General features: G+C 37.4%; 1 protein-coding gene across 6 annotated transcripts in view; it reads right to left on the reverse strand.

Moving 5' to 3' along the window:
- Positions 1 to 15,437: 15,437 nt before the first annotated feature.
- The window catches only part of LOC131347818 (uncharacterized), a 56,706-nt gene continuing 52,263 nt past the window's right edge, over positions 15,438 to 19,880 (reverse strand). For all 6 annotated transcript variants that reach the window (XM_058382232.1, XM_058382233.1, XM_058382226.1 and 3 more), the window contains one exon: positions 15,438 to 16,682. In XM_058382232.1, the coding sequence (XP_058238215.1) occupies positions 16,404 to 16,682 (279 nt within the window). In that variant the 3' untranslated portion in view covers positions 15,438 to 16,403. The remainder of the gene's footprint in view (positions 16,683 to 19,880) is intronic.

The following is a 19,880-nucleotide window of genomic DNA, read 5'->3' on the forward strand; positions in this document are numbered from 1 at the left end:
GGACCAGTTGGGCAGTGCTAGTGGATCGGAGAGAGTGAGGTGCAGTGCAAGGAGTAATAAGGTCTTTGAGGTAAGATGGTGCTGGTCCATTCTTGGCTTTGTAGGCAAGCATCAGTGCTTTGAATCTGATGCGTGCAGCTACCGGAAGCCAGTGGCGGGACCGCAGCAGTGGGGTGGTGGGGGAGAACTTGGGCAGGTTGAAAACAAGCCGTGCAGCTGCATTTTGGATCATTTGCAGTGGACGAATTGCATTCAGAGGAAGACCTGCCAGTAAAGAGTTGCAGTAGTCCAGTCTTGAAATATACATAGCAGTTCACAAACCTTCAGCCCTTACCACCAAATCCCTAGAGTAGTGTTTATGCTGTCCATTGATTCAGATAAAAATTACAACTGTTTATATATTTAAAAAAAAAAAAGGAAGGGTTCAATAAATGCCATTATCTAAAATAATCAACACAATACATGGAAGGGCACCACATCTCAAAGAAAGAATTTGTTACTTTCTTAATGAGTACCTGTAGAGACAAGACATCATTTCTCTAATCCACTGATGGGTGTATGTGTGGGTGGGAGGGGATCTTTCCACTTTAATAGGATGGCTCTATGTGCTAACAGAAGAGAAGGCAAGGATTTTTACACGCTAATATTGACCACTATGACTCCTTTGGAGCAACTCCAAACAATGCCACAAGAAATTCTGGCTCTATGCAGTGTTGAACAATTACTGAGAAGGTTTTAAATATTGATCATCAGTAAGACTCTAATTTAGGACATGTTCAGAACATGTGAAATAAAGTACAGTACCTTCACCACACCGACATCTGTTGCACAAAGAGCTAGTACTGGGAAACATTTGGGCTAATTTAACTTTTAACTGTATGAGCTTTGTGGACTACTTTGAACTGAATGAGAGAACACTCAAAAATGAAACTTACTCATTATGGACAGTGGTTCCACAGAACCTTATTAGTTTTTATTAAAAATCTTCAAATATTTCTAAACCAACATAAGAATTTCATTCAAACAACTCATATTATGGACAGTGGTTCCATCCAATTAGTTCAAGTTACATTAACACAAGGTTTTTTATTTCAAGTTTTGCTTTTTGTTAAAGACTTCAGACAGCAGCTCTTTTTAAAGCGCTGTTTATTTCAAGAACAACTTTGGACAATTACAATTAAACAATATTGAAACATTACAAACTTAATGTTTACTGAAACAAAAAAATGCACTCTGCACCAAGCTCACTGAAAGAAGCCCTTTAAGGCCTTTGGATAATTGCAACTAAACATTACTATCATAAATGGTTTTTTAATGTTTTAACAGTACAGTGGACACAGAAGTCAACTGGGTTCAATGGTGTATGCTTCAAAAAAGTTGGACAAAGAAAATCAAAAAGGTTTGGAATGACATGAGTGCGTAAAAGCTGAAGTAACTTTGCAGGGATCATTCACCCAAAAATGAAATTTCTTTCATTACTTACTCACCCTCAAGTCATTTCAGCCACCCACTGACTTCCATTATAGAGATACAAAACCATTGAGACATCTCTCAAAATTTTTTCTCACAGGCAAGTCACATACAGGTTTTGAATGACATAAGGGTGAATAAATTTTACACGAGAATTTCTGCAAAGTGGCACATCTATGAGTTAGAAAGGGTGTCAGGTGTCTGTTCTTTGTTTTCTGAGGTCCACTTACATTAGAAAGATTTTTAAATAAAATACTGTTGTATTCTAGAAATCAAAGTAAACGTGTGTCTGTGATTTGGAAAAAATATAAAGGCTATTATTCATTATTTCATATTTGCATATTTAGACAGACAACACTGATGTGAAGTGAGAGTGCATACTAAAATCTCTCATTCTATCTTAATGAAGACCCTAGCAGTCTTATTAAGGGGTATATGGTAAGAAAATGTGCCTTATGCATTTTGCTGTACAATGATGTGAAATGCTGTGGTAAAGTATAAGGGATAGATGATACCCAATGAAAAATGGAAGAAACCTTATCCAACTCCAGTTTTCATTGAAATGTACAAGGAATTTCATGTGCCTTGTTTTTTTTGGTTCTTCCCACTTGTAAGGGAATTGGATGACACATTTATTGAGGCTTTCCAATGTGAAATATTTCTTTGATATAAGTAAAGTCAAGCACTGTGCAAGTTCAACAGGCACTACACCCTCAAAAACATCATGCAGCACATCTGGAGGAAAAGCAGAAAAATATAACAAAATAACAAAATAATACACAATATAACACAATATTACACAATTTAACAAAATATAGCAAAAAATACAAAATATAGAGATTTAAGGACTAAATATAGAGAAGAAGAAGTGACAGTAAGGGGTTAGCCAGATGGTGGATGGAGCATGGAAGCTCATGGTAAACAATTGGGAAATTTATAATGGAGAAAAATATCAGTTTTTTATTGTGAGCATTAAGAATTAAAATGCTTTGATTACATTGTCTGATCTTGTGAATTTAATGAACAATTATCTAATCTATCTAATTTAATTCCACAGTAAAATTGTATGATCTTTATTGAGAGCATAGAGTACTGTAGGTCCTGCTGAAGTGACCTGATGGGTATTAATGAACTAACATTTTATCTTTGTAATTCTACAGTTAAATTTCTCTTTTTCTGGCTTAATACAATTTTGTGTCTCTTAAATCTTATTTTCCCCATTCTTAAAATGAGACGGGTTATAAAAATCTGGCTTTCATCGCTATTACCGCAAAGTATCTAAAAGCCGCGTCCCTTCAATATACGTGCGGCTAGTTTAACCGTGCTTTCAGAAAGAATGGCTGGCTTAACCGCAGTTAGAAAACGGACTGACTAAACGGACTAAAAGACCGAATTAACGTGAAAAACTAAGGAATAAAATGCACTCATTCAGTAACATCAAAAATCTTAAGATTTCTTACCTGATGCTTCTCTTTAACGCCAAATCCTTCGTGGCGTTTTCCAGAGATCCGCTACAAAGCGTCACATCCGGTTTTTTTTTTTTTTTTTTTTATTAAACTTTACATTACGTTAGTTTAACAAATGACAATCAAGTGTAGCAGAAAATGGAGTGATTTGATTTAGGGTAACACAACACTCTTATGTTTTGACCGAAAACGAAACATAATTGTTATTTTAACACGCAATATTTTGGTAAAACAAACAGTGCCACAAAACGCATTATTTGAGAGAATGCTGAGCACATAGACGATGAATGGATCCGCTTAAGAATACAGTTCCAATAAGGGTCATCTGAAAATGGTTCACCAAGGTTTTCCTCTCTTCGTGTTGTTTAATGAGGATTGTTCGTGTGCGTGTGTGTGTGTGTGTGTGTGTGTGTGTGTGTGTATAAATAAATAATATGCGCGCCACAATCAGGGCCGGATTAAGAACACATTGGGCCCTGGGGCTATAGCAAACCCAAGGGCCCACACCACAGTGTCTCCTACAACAAGAATGATTTTTTTTTTAATTATATTTAAATTTCTAATTATTTTATCTGATTTTCTACTATTTTAATTTAATTTTATATTTAATTATATTAATTTTTCTAATTTTCTATTATTTTCATTTAACTGTATATTTGATCATTTTATTTAATTTCTATTTCATATAAGCACAAGTTCGCATACTAAATATTCCAGGTTATTAACGACATTAATAACACATACATTTAACTGAAGATATGAACTCCAAACAAACAGGTTGCCAAAATTAGCAAAAACATTTGCAATCATACTTCCTTAATTAGTACTTTACAATAAATTCTTTAAATGGGGTCTTACCATTAAAAGCTCTTTATTCGGACTTTAGCGGAGCAGAAATCCTTAATGATATTGTTAAAATCCATGCTTCTAACCACGTTGCATTCCAGGGACATCCATGTTAAATGGCTCAGTTTCTTGCGCCATTGATGACCGCAAACGAGACTTAAAATATCATTTTGAGAAGGAGCGCTCTCCTGGCTCCTTTGTCATCTGATTTAAGAGCAGACGGTGGCACCGGCGCCAATATTTCATCATGCACTGTACTACTGTCGTTTTTATCTAACATGTTTAAACACTGTGAACACCAGCGAGTGGAATATTTCAGATTCTCAACACGCGAAAGTGTAACACAAAGAGGCGTTTCCCGATGTCTTGGCGCAAATTGTAAAGTGATTTTGATTGGACAGTGAATTATATCAGTCAGGAACATTTTCCAATAATTTCTTGTTATTTTATAATTAGACACAAATCAAATACCGATGCCTATATGAATTATCAATCAATTTCCTCCAGCCAATCACGGGGCCCCTCCTTCCGCAGGCCCTGGGGCTTCAGCCCCACCTAGCCCTTATGTTAATCTGGCCCTGCCAATGACCATAATGTGGAATCTGGGCCCCTTTGACCGTTGGACTGAAACAGAATTCATTACGTAGTGAAGGACACAGAAGTGCAAAAAATGGAATATTTTCCAATTAAAATTTGTAATGTATACAATATATACAGTATAATCACTGATACATGATTTATACTTGAATTTGGCAGTAAAGGAAGCCTACCTATCTTGAGAATAAAGTATATCCATCCCTGTAAATCAGACAATGAGGATAAAAACAATCAATTTTCAGTTTCTAAAATAATCCAACCAGCCCATATGTGCACCAACAATCACAACGTGCTTTCAGATGATACAGTAATCTATCAACCTTTTAGATAAAATCACTTATACCAAAGTGAGGCTGAATTCTCACACATGCTACAGTTTACAGGTTTAATATAAATGCACTTATTCTCTTACATTATTGTTTCTGTAGTAACATAGTGTAGCGAATTTAGCTCAAAATTTAAATATTTAAGTGCAATTATAACTGGTTATAATTAATTATAAATATTCAAATTGCGGTTTTAGAACTAACGGTCAGAGAATCAATAACACAATTATTTGATTTGTTCGTCCAGCGAACAGACATGTAGTATAATTATGTATTAATTCCAGGGAAAGTTATCTTCCTGACCAAGAAAGAATAACTACTTTATAAAGTACTAGCTGTAATTTAGCACGTAGCAAGTGCAATGTTCAGGGACCCCGAAATTGTGAGCAAAGCACAGAGACAATCACTCGTGAATAAAACGCATTTAATAAAACAAACACAACACATACTAACTACGACACACATACATAAAAGACAGGGTAAGAATTATAGAGAGGGGATAAGTAGGCAAAGAGAGATTGAGATTAAGGAAGAGAATACGGAGGAAATCAGAGAGAGAGAGAGAGAGAGAGAGAGAGAGAGAGAGAGAGAGAGAGAGAGAGAAGGAACTAGAGATCAAATATGGCAAGTTTCTGATCGAGTTTATTACCACGTGTGAGAATCGTCAAGGTAATTAGGATTCGCCTTAATAAAGGGGCTTCAGCGTAAAATTGCGGATCTAAAATAATTAGTATCTTTTACTTGCATTGGTTCGTTGATAAGAGTCCTGATGTAGTGGATCAAGGAGGTTCAGAGATTCGAAGTCCTCGGAGTGAGCAAGAGATTCTGCTGGAACGAAAAAGGTTTCGGTGGTGCAAACAAAGTTCTTCAATTGAAGCTGCCGGCAAAGTCTCAGGAGAAAGTGAAAGTCTTGTCCTGAAGAAAGATCGGAGTCGAGTCGGGCGACGATAGAAGAGGTCGTGCCGGGAAGAAAAGGCGCACGGGGGCCCCCCGACCGCAGAGCGGAGAGGCCAAGCCGAGCTGAGCCGGACTAAAAGCCAAAGCTGGACAAAAAGCCGAGCTTTAAATTAGTTTTAATTAGAAATTAAATTAGTTGTATTTTTGTAAATAAAGCTAGATGATTCTAGACCTTTCTCAGAATTCCATTACGTGCAAAGCATGGTCTTTTTAGCTTTAGGTTTATGATTTGAATATGTATTAACTGATAGATGGAGATTATGTTTGTTATGCCACAGATGTATAGACTGCGGCTGAACTCAGACTTATTACATTGTTTTTGTTTTAGCAACGTCTCAGTAATTAGGTACCAAATCCTGGTAAGTTTGTTCTGCTCCAAAGCACAGAGCTGACATTATAACAATCTGCTGTGTTTATATAAAAAGGTAGTTCTTTTTTTAATTTTATTTATTTTTCTTTCTAGATTATCAGCATTTGCCAAATAGGCCCATATTGTCAGAAAACACCAGAGGAGAACAGGCACTGGAGTAGTTAAACCCCGGAAGGGGTATGTTTATTAACAACAGAAAGCGGGTGGAAAAAGGGAGAGAGGAGAATACTCGGCTTGTCTGCGGAGACTGAGACCCGGAGCTGGAGGGAGATGATGCCGTGCACGGAGGAGAGTAGAGTAGGGAAGAGAGGCGATCGTGGAGGAGGAAAAAAAGGAGGAGGAGAAGAAGGTAGTATTCGGGGCACCGCAGGAAATAGTGGCCGCTACAGCGCTAAGGCTACCAAATATCAGAGTGATATGGAGTCAGTGTCTAAACGAGACCAGACAGGGATGAAGTGAAGAGAGTGCTCTTAAATAGGTGAGTGGAGGTAATTAACTGACGAGGTGCAGGTGATCTGAATCAATACTCGGGAGAGTGAGGGCGCTGGTGAGGGGTTGGGTCCGGTGTGCCTGTGACACACATCACCTTCCACTCAGGTAAATAATTATTACATTCTACAGACTAATTAAGCAAATCAGTTAAATTTCCTGTTGATGAAGTAAATGTCTATTTTGTGTAGATGTGTTTGTTCATCCATAACAGGGTGACAGTGTGATGAAGCAGAGTCACTGCCCCGTCCTGATGTTAATTAATTTCCAATAATGTCCCAAAGTATTTTATTCCTTTTAGATCACAGCAATTTGCCAGTGCAATCATTTTTACAGCCACACTGTGTTTCATTCATATATATTTACATTTAATGTTATGGAACATTCATGAAAAAGTTAGTTCTTGTTATCACTGATACTATAGCAGCTATAAACTCCATTCCCTCGCCAGCCAATTGCCTTTTCTTGTCTGTACTATGGTAAGGAAAATGTAACCTCATATCACTGTAACTGTTCAGTACACACCTGCTAACAGAAAGTCCCACCTGCTTGCTCTGTCTTCTCTCTATCACATCAAAGCTAGCAAGTTAAAGTAGAGCTGGAGTAAAGTCAGTGCAGTGCTACAGTGATTTTATCTCTGCAAGTGTCCAGTTGCTCTAGCATGAATTTGCCAGTAGACATCCCTATCCTTCTACTGCTTGCCATAGTGATAATGTTTATCAATGGCTGTATCTCATGCCAAGGTACTATCTTCGCTCCTATTGGTAGTCGCTCCGTATTTGCATAAAGTTAAACTTTTGTCAACTTTGTTGCATCTCTGGACACGCCCACATCTAGTCGCCAAAAGTCACTGTCGCAGAAAATCACCAGCTCTTGTCGAAACTGAACAGTAAACAGTGGGTTGATTATCTAATATAATTCAATAGTTTTGTTTTTTCCCCCTGATTAAGTTGACTTTACTTTAGCTATTTGCTTTTTCAGTCCTCAACACACATAAACCAGGTGTTAAGTGTCCACTAGCTGGAACTTCAGAGCCGAATCAGCTCTGTCCATCAAGTTTTCAAGTCGCACTCTAAAATGTTCAGAGTTGTTAAAATGCACCGGTGATCTCTGTTTCTCATAACGTTTTCCACTGTAGACGTTGTTGAACATGATTTGCTTGCACAGCTGTGCAAATGCTGAGTGTCAGGATAGTGAAATAGACTAAAATAGCGTGTATTCATTTAAATGTGGCCTGTCTGTATGTGACTCCTGGTAACATTTATTTAGCAAACATGGAATAAGCAAAACAAAATCCAAAACAAAATCCAGGACTGTTCTGAATCAATAAGTAATGAAGAATATAAGCCTGTTCACACAGGTGAGAGACAGAGAGTGTGAGTGTGTGTGTGTATGGGTGTATGGGGTCATCCACAATGCTGTTTGCTTTGCGGATGAAGCATCTAGTGTAAATGTGTCTGTGATAGAGGAGAGAGAGACTCATGATCTTCTCAGCTGTCCTCACTATCCGCTGAAGGGTCTTGTGATCCGAGCAGTTCCCAAACCAGGCAGTGATGCAGCTGCTCAGGATGCTCTCGATGGTCCCTCTGTACAGTCAGGATGGGGGAAGGGAGATGGACTTTCCTCAGGAAGTAGAGGCGCTGCTGGGCTTTCTTACTGATGGAGCTGGTGTTGAGTGTCCAGGTGAAGTTCTCTGCCAGATGAACACCAAGGAATTTGGTGCTCTTGACAATCTCCACAGAGGATCCGTCGATGGACAGTGGAGAATGGTCACTCTGTGCTCTCCTGAAGTCAACAACCATCTCTTTAGTCTTGTCAACGTTCAGGGAGAGGTTGTTGGCTCTGCACCAGGCTGTTAGCCGCTGCACCTCCTCTCTGTATGCTGACTCGTCGTTCTTGCTGATGAGACCCACCACGGTCGTGTCATCGGAGAACTTGATGGTATGGTTGGAGATGTGCATTGCTGCACTGTCATGAGTCAGCAGAGTGAACAGGAGTGGACTGAGCACACAGCCCTGAGGAGCTCCAGTGCTCAGTGTGATGGTGCTGGAGATGCTGTTCCCAATCCGGACTGACTGAGGTCTCCCAGTCAGGAAATCCAGGATCCAGCAGCAGAGAGAGGTGTTCAGGCCCAGCAGGCTCAGCTTCACAATCAGCTGCTGAGGGATGATTGTGTTGAATGCTGAACTGAAATCTATGAACAGCATTTGTACGTATGAGTCCTTACAGTCCAGGTGTGTGAGGGCCAGATGGAGGGTCGTGGTGATGGCATCGTCTGTGGAGCGGTTAGGACGATATGCAAAGTGCAAGGTGTCCAGTGAGGATGGTAGCTGTGACTTGATGTGCCTCATGACGAGCCTCTCGAAGCATTTCATCCTGATTGGTGTGAGTGCGACGGGACGATAGTCAATGAGGCAGGAAACCGTAAACAACTTTGGCACAGGGACGATGGTTGTAGTTTTGAGGCATGTTGGGACGATGGAGCTGCTCAGGGAGATGTTGAAGATGTCACTGAAGACATCAGCTAAATAACATCATATTGAGAAATTAAAATAACGTTTTGTAAGTACTTGCAGCTGTAGTCATCAGTATTTTTACATCTTACAGTAGAGTTCTGTAATACATTTTACAGCAATTAACTGTTGAAGTAAATAACAGTAGTGCCAATGAAAAATAATTACAGTAAAATTCTGGCAACTGTATTCACCAATATTTAACTGTATTTTTTTTACATTGAATATTATTTTTTAAAAATTTTACAGTGTAGCATGCATTGTTATTTGTACATCTTTCTTTTTTCATATGGAACTTATTTTTATATAAGCATGTTGTCATATTTTGTCATCAAAAGGTGGGTCTTACAGGAAACTGCTGGTGTGTAAACAAGTTAATTTTACTCTCTTTCCCTGCAGGGTTTGGACGACAATGAACTGATTTCTTGGATTATCTCTGAGCTGATCAGCATCATTGCTTGTTTCATTTTGCCAGAAGGATACAGCTACATCAAATTCTTTTTTATTGAGAATATTCTGATGATTATCGTGGCTGTCATCCAGAATTACTGCGGCCTTAACAATTTTACTTTTTGTATTTTTATTACTCTAAACATTGTGTTAATTCTCTATTTTGTCAATCAGAGAATCACAACTAACAATTATTACACCGCAATATAAAATGAGTAATAAAGAAAATCCTCCAAGTTTAATTTGTGTGTGTGTGTGTGTGTGTGTGTGTGTGTGTGTGTGTGTAAACTGTAATGACACTATAGCCCAATTACTAAGTTACCCAACAAAACTGAACGTGGGCAAAAGTTATTAAACAGATAATATTTCTTTACTTGATATTGCCTGTGTATGTACTGGTTTAGAAAACTGAAGTCTTGATTAAAAAAAATAAAAACATGTATCTGTTCAATAATAAACTAGAGGAATGAGAAACAAAAATTTGTCAATTTGTGGTTCTGTTAAAAGTTTAAAAAAAACATTGTCATTTAAAATTCACATATTTATTTGAGATAAAATGGGATATAAAAAAATGAAAGAACTAAAAAAATGAAAGATGTACAAAATATAAATTTTATGAAACTGATCTTTTTAAATATCTTTATTAAATAAAGGAAACAATGTTGCTATATTAATAGATTTGAACTAAAATTGATAAACTATAACAATTTCAGTTTCTAATTGTGTCTGTTGCAAATCATCTAACTGTAACCTTATAACACCACATGGTTTCACACTGCACACATTTTGGCATCTGAGTGTGGTGTTAACACTGCAAAAGCTTCAGAGCAGAGTTTCATAACCCCAGTTATAACCTGAGGTTAAGTGCAGTGTGAAAAGCCCTGGAGAGATCACAGAGACATTAAAAGAGCTGAAATAAGCGCTTCTTAAATGGCTTTATGTGTCAATAAATGTGAGCCAGATGCAGCTGGATCCAAGTTCAGGGTTCATTAAATACTAACAGATCTCATCAAAGGCAAGTAACAAACCTCGACTCAGTATAGAAAGTAAAAGTGCAGGGAACAGTAATTTATGACACCAAAACAGCCACGTTTACAGGTTCATATATTAAATCTAGAGCGAGTACTGAAACAGAAAGTGTTCTAACATTGTGAAGCATTGCAATATCCATGGCTGATAAAGCCTGTGAGACACAAACAGTTTAACACAAATACTGAGTGATTTCATCAGGCCTTATACAGAGATTATAATCCATCATCACATTAATAATCAGTTTCCACAAAAGAAAGAGTTGGCAAAATTAAATTATAAATAAAAGAATTAATGAAAGATACCAGGTTATTAAATTAGACTTGAATTACATGTGTGCCTTTACTTGAAAGCTGAAACTCCATAGTGAAAACCAAAAAAACAGAAAATAACAAAAGGAATAAGAATGTGTTGATAATCAGACAGAACTCTGGAGGAATGCTGAAAAACAGGATAACAAGAAAAGGATAAATAACAAACCGCTACCCGAGAATACAAACACACCTTAGCAACAAACCACCAGAACATTTTAATGTGTATCAGATCATGTGAGCTTTCAGAGAGAACAAAACCAGATGTTCATTGTAGGATGTTTTTTTTCCCTTTCATTGTGTGATGCATGGATAAAGTTTTTTCCAAAAATACATTTCAAACCCCTAAACACTTTTTCATCAAAGTTCAGCAAATGGGACCAAAACAAACAAATCTGAAGAGATATCACTCCTGTGAATTTACAGAATATCACCTTAGTGTGTGTGCATTTGTCCCTGTGGAGGGAATAAACCTCATCCTCGAGGGTGTGCTGCAGAATCCCTCACTTAGAAACCAGTGTCTCTAAACTAGCAACTATTTATAACCCCAATTAACATAACCATTTTAACATCTGTGCAGTTTTACGATAAAAACGTGTGAGTATTTTAATGACTAAATATTTAACACTGTCTAAAATGAAAGAGATGATAAATCTAAGATAAGTGTGTAAAGTAGATATGTAGCCAAACACACTCAGCAACACACTCATCCAACTCGTTTTGGGTGGAGATGATATGTGCATCAAGAAGTGAAGATTCTTTCTTTTTCTGTCCGAAATCTACAGTGGCCGAGAAGGGACACCTGCAGATGATGATGAGTAAGAAGAAGAAGAAGAAGAAGAAGAAGAAGAAAAAACAGGAAGTTTTTGTAATAAATAAATGTTCATTTTTTTCTCTGGTGAATATTTGTAGCTGAATTGCTCCATTAATTTTTCAGGAACACATATTTCCCAGAAATGCATTGTATCCTGATGTTATTTTCCATTTTTCACCAGCAAATCTAATTATTAAAAATATATTCAATAAATATATAGTCCTTATTGTTATTACTTATAGGAGCGTCATTTCCCAGCTAATTAATGTTATTAAATAATTAGCATTATTAAGTGAATTAAGTTATTAAATGATCGGCAGGTATAGTTAGTGTACATGCTGATTTAATAATAGTTAATCTGTGCGATATGTCCAGAGAACACTATACATTTCACTGCTCTGAGGGAGAAACAACATGGCAGCCGTAAAGATTCACTTTATTAGAATAGAACAGAATAGAATAGAAGAGACTTTATTGTCATTGCACAAAGAAGTACAATGAAACTGTGGTTACTCTTCTCAAAACCAGTGCATTGAATAAAATACCATGAAAAGCATGGATAAGATATAAATAAATAGTTAAACTAATAAACATTTAAAAAGAGCATAGAAGAAAAAACAACACTTGAACTGTACAGGTGAAAGTACTGTTCCTGTTTAAAGTGCACAGTGAAATTGCACATTTTATGAGGTAGAGTGTGTAAAATGTGTGTGTGTGTGTGTGTGTGCGCGAGTGTTCAGTGATTATTTGCAGTTCAGATGGCCCAGGGAAAGAAGCTGTTTGTTAGTCTGGTGGTGTGAGACTTTATTGACCTGAAATGCCGTCCGGACGGCAACAGGTCAAACAGGTGATGAGCAGGATGTGAGGAGTCCCCTGAGATGGCCTTAATTTTTCTGAGGTAGCGAGACCAGGATATGTCATCTAGGGAGAGCAAATAGCAGCCCATGATTTTTTGAGCTGTGTTTATCGCCCTCTACGCAGTTTTCCTGTCCTCAGCTGTGGAGCCTGCATACCACTGTAGCGTCTCCAGGTCGGCTCACTTGCTCATGGGGTCAGTTGCGTCCTTCTCAAAAACTCAATTAACTATTACACAGCTCATAACTGAGCTATCACTACTTATAGTCGTTTCATCATACCTCAACCGACATGCTGTAACTCATGAGAGCCCGGCTCCGGGATGTCTGATGGCTCTGGATAACCAATGACCCCCCCAACGAGACTGGAGACAAAGGAGGAATCCTGCCTCCATGAATGTTGGAGTTCTGCAGACCATCAGTACTGATAGCCCAGCCTCACACCCCTGGAACTTCCATTCAACTTGTGACCTTAACATGCAAATCACCCTGCGCCTAGCAGTTTTACTGCCGTTAAAAGTCAACAAGAATTCCCTAATCTGTACCGAATCAATGCCTTGACCGGGGGATGACCAAAGTTCTGACTCAAGAGACACACACACACACACACATACACACACACACCCACACACACACACATACACATACACACACGCACACACACCCACACACACACACACACATAAGGAGAGTTCCTTGATTCAAGTTTCAATAAAACAATAGTAAAACCCTACCTGACCCATGCCTAACACACCTGTATATGTATTCCCCTTTTGCCGTTATATTTTTATGGTTGTGTTACCACTCATGACCTGTTCTGTGTTTTCATGAAATAGAACATGTTTTATAAGATAAGAATGTATGTTTTAATTGCCCAAACCCAGTTTCCTTTCCTCTCATACTGTCTCTTTCGTGTCTACTATCAAAATGATCCTCTTTTACTTTTATAAGCAATAGTGTATGCCATGTGGTCATCCAAGTACATAATATGAGCCTACGATACTTTAATTGAAACTTTATTCATTCCTGACTTCACCATAAAGTATACAAATGAGTGACCGAGCGGAGACAAAGAAACTTTTCCCTCCAAAAGTTTCAGGTATTGGATTGGTCACTCTGAAAAACTGGGCGCGACCAAGGGATCAATGAAAACCCTAAGCACCCATCTATCGTGGCTTTTTACTCGGCTTTTTGTCCAGCTTTGGCTTTTTGTCCAGCTTTGGCTTTTAGTCCAGCTTTGGCTTTTTGTCCAGCTTTGGCTTTTAGTCCGGCTCAGCTCGGCTTGGCCTCTCCGCTCTGCGGTCGGGGGGCCCCCGTGCGCCTTTTCTTCCCGGCACGACCTCTTCTATCGTCGCCCGACTCGACTCCGATCTTTCTTCAGGACAAGACTTTCACTTTCTCCTGAGACTTTGCCGGCAGCTTCAATTGAAGAACTTTGTTTGCACCACCGAAACCTTTTTCGTTCCAGCAGAATCTCTTGCTCACTCCGAGGACTTCGAATCTCTGAACCTCCTTGATCCACTACATCAGGACTCTTATCAACGAACCAATGCAAGTAAAAGATACTAATTATTTTAGATCCGCAATTTTACGCTGAAGCCCCTTTATTAAGGCGAATCTTAATTACCTTGACGATTCTCACACGTGGTAATAAACTCGATCAGAAACTTGCCATATTTGATCTCTAGTTCCTTATCTCTCTCTCTCTCTCTCTCTCTCTCTCTCTCTCGTTCTCTCTCTCTCTCTCTCTCTCTCGTTCTCTCTCTCTCTCTCGTTCTGATTTCCTCCGTATTCTCTTCCTTAATCTCAATCTCTCTTTGCCTACTTATCCCCTCTCTATAATTCTTACCCTGTCTTTTATGTATGTGTGTCGTAGTTAGTATGTGTTGTGTTTGTTTTATTAAATGCGTTTTATTCACGAGTGATTGTCTCTGTGCTTTGCTCACAATTTCGGGGTCCCTGAACATTGCACTTGCTACGTGCTAAATTACAGCTAGTACTTTATAAAGTAGTTATTCTTTCTTGGTCAGGAAGATAACTTTCCCTGGAGTTAATACATAATTATACGGTCTGATCGGTGGACGAACAAATAAAATAATTGTTATTGATTTTCTGACCGTTAGTTCTAAGAACCCTATTTGAATATTTATAATTAATTATAAATATTATAATTATAATTACACTTAAATATTTAAATGTTGAGCTAAATTCGCTACAGTTAAATTAAAATAGTTTTGTGGCATGTCTATGATTTTATTTTTCTACACAGTTAAACAATTGAATGAATCTTCCAAGAGTGGCGATTCCATACTTTTTGCCAGGGGTTGTATACAAACTTCAAGAAAATCTGAAACTAGTATTAGAAAACTAAAACTAGTTTTAACTGCACTTTAGGAGGACAATTCTTCGTGGACAACAAAAATGTTGATATCAGAGAGAACTCAAGCTCGCCTTGTTTAGACTGTTGCATGAACATCTGCACCTTAAGTGATTTCTTGACCGCTAATTTAACTTTGGATATAAGAGCTTTGTGGACCACTCTGAACTGATTGAGAGAATGCTGAGCACATAGACGATGAATGGATCTGCTTAAGAACACAGTTCCAAGTGTCATCTGAAAGTGGTCCACCAAGGTCTTCCTCTCTTAATGCTGTTTAATGAGGACGATTCCTGATTGTTCATTAAATTATAAATAATGGAAATTTAGCCCTTAGCTAATATATCACATGAAACATAACTATCCAAAGGATTTTCAGGAGGCATCACTGGAAATTAGCATACGACTTCTGGAGTAGTGTTCACTTTTTAGTGTACACTCTGTCCCCTATCTAGGGGTCTAGCATGTATATATGACTGACACCAGGAAGCCATTTTAACTTTGTACCTTTTTATAAGAAATGTCCAATTATATGTTTAAATAAAATGGCATCACATTACTGCAAGTGTTTTCTTTTTATTCACTTTATTCGTTTCATTTATTTATTCACCAGACACTTTTATAAAAATGACAATACATAAGACACACACTACATTTTACACAGAATTCTTCATATATTTAGCTGGACTGAGAAATTCTATTACTTCATGATGAACAGTGAACTGCTGGCTGCATGTGGTGAATCTGAGCAGTGTGATTTATCAGCTTTGTAAACTCTCCTCAACTGAACTCTTTCTTGAGATGGTCAGAAATGAGCTTAGGGATTAAACTGGGAGAAAAAGGCACCTGTAAACATTACACTAAGATACAGAAATCAATCACATATGCAGACTGAAATGGAAATGTTCAGGTATTGTTACAATTTTTTTTTAAATATTTAATATGTATTATTAAAATAAATGAATAAATGAAATATTGAAATATTTTCATTGAACATTGTGTCAGCATTAATCAAGTAATGACTCTCTCTCTCTCTCTCTCTCTCTCTCTCTCTCAAACTGTCATGTCACATCTGATTTCATGTCCATGCTGAGGGACTTAAACAGAGCGCACACACACACACACACACACACACACACACATATTCACAGACTAGACAAAAATCACAAGGACGTTTCAATCCAGAGTGACACTCAGTGAGGTTTGGTGAGGAAACAAAGCTCCCACAAAGCAACAAGTGATAGATGTAGGTTAAAGAGAGAGATGATGAAGCTAATCTGTGTCTATAGTCTCTCATATAATAAGACTATATTATAATCTATATACAGATATGATTTCTGTTCTCCTAAACCCTACAAAGCCACAGTGTAAAGCACATGCAGTCTTCAGCAGGAGGACATGAAGACCTGCACTAAGCACTAATACTGTAAATCATTACATTATATTATTGATATAAATCTAGAAGAAGCTCAAGGATGAAACACCATGCAGACTGAACTGTTTTTAATCATGAATTAAATCATTAATTAATAAACTATATAACCGCATTAATAACTGCACCAGTAACTGCACCAGTACCTGCACCAGTAACTGCACCAATACCTGCACTAGTAACTGCACCAGTAACTGCACCAGTAACTGCACCAGTACCTGCACTAGTAACTGCACCAATAACTGCACCAAAAAATGCACCAACAGCTCGATCCCGAGAAATAGTTGCACCCGTAACTGCACCACTAACTAGCCCAATCACCAAATTGATCTTGAAATGTTTCATAATTGCATCTTTCCACTTGCATGAGTTGCAATCCTCCTGCAAAAAATATAAAAATAAAACAATTATTAAAAAGAAGTATAGAATGTGACTCAACTAAATCATTCTTCGTGGAAATATTTTCTTTTTTATATAAATACACATTGCACATGCAAAATATATTGAAGTGATCATTTCAAACTTCTGACCAGTAGTGGGCAGTATTATTATGTGTTGGAGTTATTTTTGTTTTGATCCATAGTTAGGAATGCACACACACACACACACACACAGAATCACTACACAAACCTGTCCCTTGTTTTGTGACCTTACGTCAGGTCAAGCTTTCTACCATATAACACCAGTCTGACATGTTCCCCTGAGACTTATGCTTAATTCGTAATTCTTAATTGATTTATTTTCTAATATTTTCTTTTAAAATTTTTTGGAAATTCACCCCCATGACATCACTATGTATAAATCCTTTGGCAATAATAGCTATATAAAGGTGTGCATTTGGTTCATTTTTAAGCCGTCAGACAAACTGAGTGAATGTTTTAATGCCATGTGCTAAAATATTATACCTGTGAGGCATCAAGGAAACAAAAATGGCATAAGCGTGTAAAATATTGTCAATTAGATTACTGAAAAAATCTTTAAATAAAGCCTTTCTATATACCAATATATTATTATAAATATTTCAGGTCAAAATTTAATTCATCATTCTTTGTCTTCTAATTAACTATAAATTTAATCCGCATTAACTCACTTAGGTTATTTTTGGATCAAGCTCATAGCTGTGTTCATGGTAAACATTAACATGCAGGAAACTGATCAGCTGTAATTCTTTATAAACTGAAAAAGAAGCAAAAATTACTGTCATTTTATTTGTCTATTCCCTTTGACACACGGCACGTTTATGTATTCGACTGCCTCAACATGTTCTGAAAAATACAGGCAGGAGGAAAGCGTTGAAAATTCTCTCTCAGCTCAAGAACAATTTGAACTCTTTATTATTATTTTAACTTTTACTTTTTTGCTGTTGTAGTTGTTCAGTGTAATGTGACCTTAATTCTAAGAAAGACATTACATTTCTTGGTTTGTTGTTTTATGTGTAACCAGGTGGTGTTGACAATAGTGCGCAATCTTAAGGAAAAACCCTGTTATAAGGGTAGATAAGTTAATCGAATGTGATATGCATGTGCTTCAGTGCATGATGAGCGCATGCGTAGCAAAGAAGCGGGAAAAAATGCTAAGAAAAGCATGAGCTAGAAGAAATTTTGCCGCTAAAGATTTGTTAATTAAACATTAACACTTTGGAAAATAAAACAAAAGGAGTTTTGCCTAGTTGCCTAGTTTAGCGCAAGTGAGATATTATTGCCAGGTGTTTTGTGTATCCAAGAGAGAGCGCGTAAGTTATATTTAATATATTGCTATACCATGCGCTGCATGTCATAGATCAGTTATTAGCAGGGGCGTTTCTAGGATTTGAAAACATCAGGGGCTGAGCCCGAAACATCAGGGGCTAATTAGGGAGAGGGGGTAAGCAAGAATAATTTTTACATTTTTATGTAATATTGTTTAATAAACACAAATGAACAGTATGCAACTTTGGAAAATGTCATTCAATCTTTTTTCTGACTCCTCCCATCATTTCAGAGTATTGCTACTAAAAAAGGAGTTCATTAAATTCATTACATTTTCTCTCACACAGGTATGCCATGCAATATTATCTGTTACAGCTTGTGTGTGAAGCAGTGCCATGTAGATCCTTTATTATTATTATTATTATTAATATTATTATTATTATTATTTTACAGTAATCTATATTATACTTGCACCTTTTATTTTATTCCTCATTTATGCTGCCACTACAGTATGTATTATTCTTTGTTTATTTATTTTTTTTACAGCCTCTCTTCTCTTCTCTTCTCTTCTCTTCTCTTCTCTTCTCTTCTCTTCTCTTCTCTTCTCTTCTTGTTCTCTCATTCTCTCATCTGTCTTGCTGATTGTATCTTGTCTACTTCATGCTCTTGGTGACTTTTCTATCCTATTTCTTTGAGAGTGGAATCATCAGCAAGTATCTCAGACACTTGAACAAAACGGTCAGTTACCATACTAATATTTATAGTGCTGAGAATTCCTTTATCAATAGACAGAACAGCTGAATGATGGAGTCTATTCTGGTCCATTGTTCACCTAAGTCATGTCTGTATTTTAACTTAATCCAGTACTGCATTAGCTCAATAATAGAAAGTCATGATGTTCAGTCAGTAATGTCTTAGCACTTTAACAGTTTATATTTTATTTAGATCTATCTTTAGGCTTATTTAATTTAAGACTTTTGTACATCTTAGGTATGGAATAATATTCATAAGGGTCCTATATATCAGGGGTTTTCAGAACCAGAGACAGTGGGGCTCCTTTTTGACACAACATACATTTGTTAGCCGACTTTTATCAACTGTGTTAACATTAAAAATTAAGTTAGACTTTTATCTGAATAATAAGACTGTTGTGTTTTCTGACAGTTTTTATTTATTGTTGTTGCGCTCAAGGGCTGTAAGGTGTTTTAGTCACATGGTGTGTGTGTGTGTGTGTGTGTGTGTGTGTTTGTGTGTGTGTGTGTGTGTGTGGGTGTGTGTGTGTTTGTGTGTGTGTTGGCGCTGTGCAGACCGATAGGTGTAGGACATTAAAGTATCGCGAGAGCGGTTGTGTAGCATATTCGAGCGCACACTCTCGCGGTACTTCGTGTGCGTGTGTGTGTGTGTGTGTGTGTTTGTGTGTGTGTGTGTGTGTGTTTGTGTGTGTGTGTGTGTGTGTGTGTGTTTGTGTGTGTGTTTGTGTGTGTGTGTGTGTGTGTGTACGGAGAGAGATGTCAGTCAATATCGTGTACAGTAAACGGCAACATTGCTCAACTAAACCGATCAACATTTACTTAATTCCTCTACACTCCGGTGGTAAAATTGTGAATAAAACATTCGGGGCTAGATTAAAATCATTCGGGGCTTGACGCCTCTGGTTATTAGCATGACCAAGTGAAATGTTAAATATTGTTGTATGCAGAGGGGAGAAGGTTCTGGAAGACTTCCATGTATTCTCTGCTGTTGGAAGATAATTGTAAGTTTGCTTTATTTTCATCCTGTTGCATTGTTGGCTCCAGACATGTTTTGCATGTGTACATAAGTGATGCGGTGTGCAGTGTGACATGGATGTGTAAGCAGTTCCTAATTGTTGTTTTCTTTATTTAGGAGGCTG

Source organism: Hemibagrus wyckioides, linkage group LG27, assembly GCF_019097595.1.
Source record: "Hemibagrus wyckioides isolate EC202008001 linkage group LG27, SWU_Hwy_1.0, whole genome shotgun sequence".
NCBI classification, from domain to species: Eukaryota; Metazoa; Chordata; class Actinopteri; order Siluriformes; family Bagridae; genus Hemibagrus; species Hemibagrus wyckioides.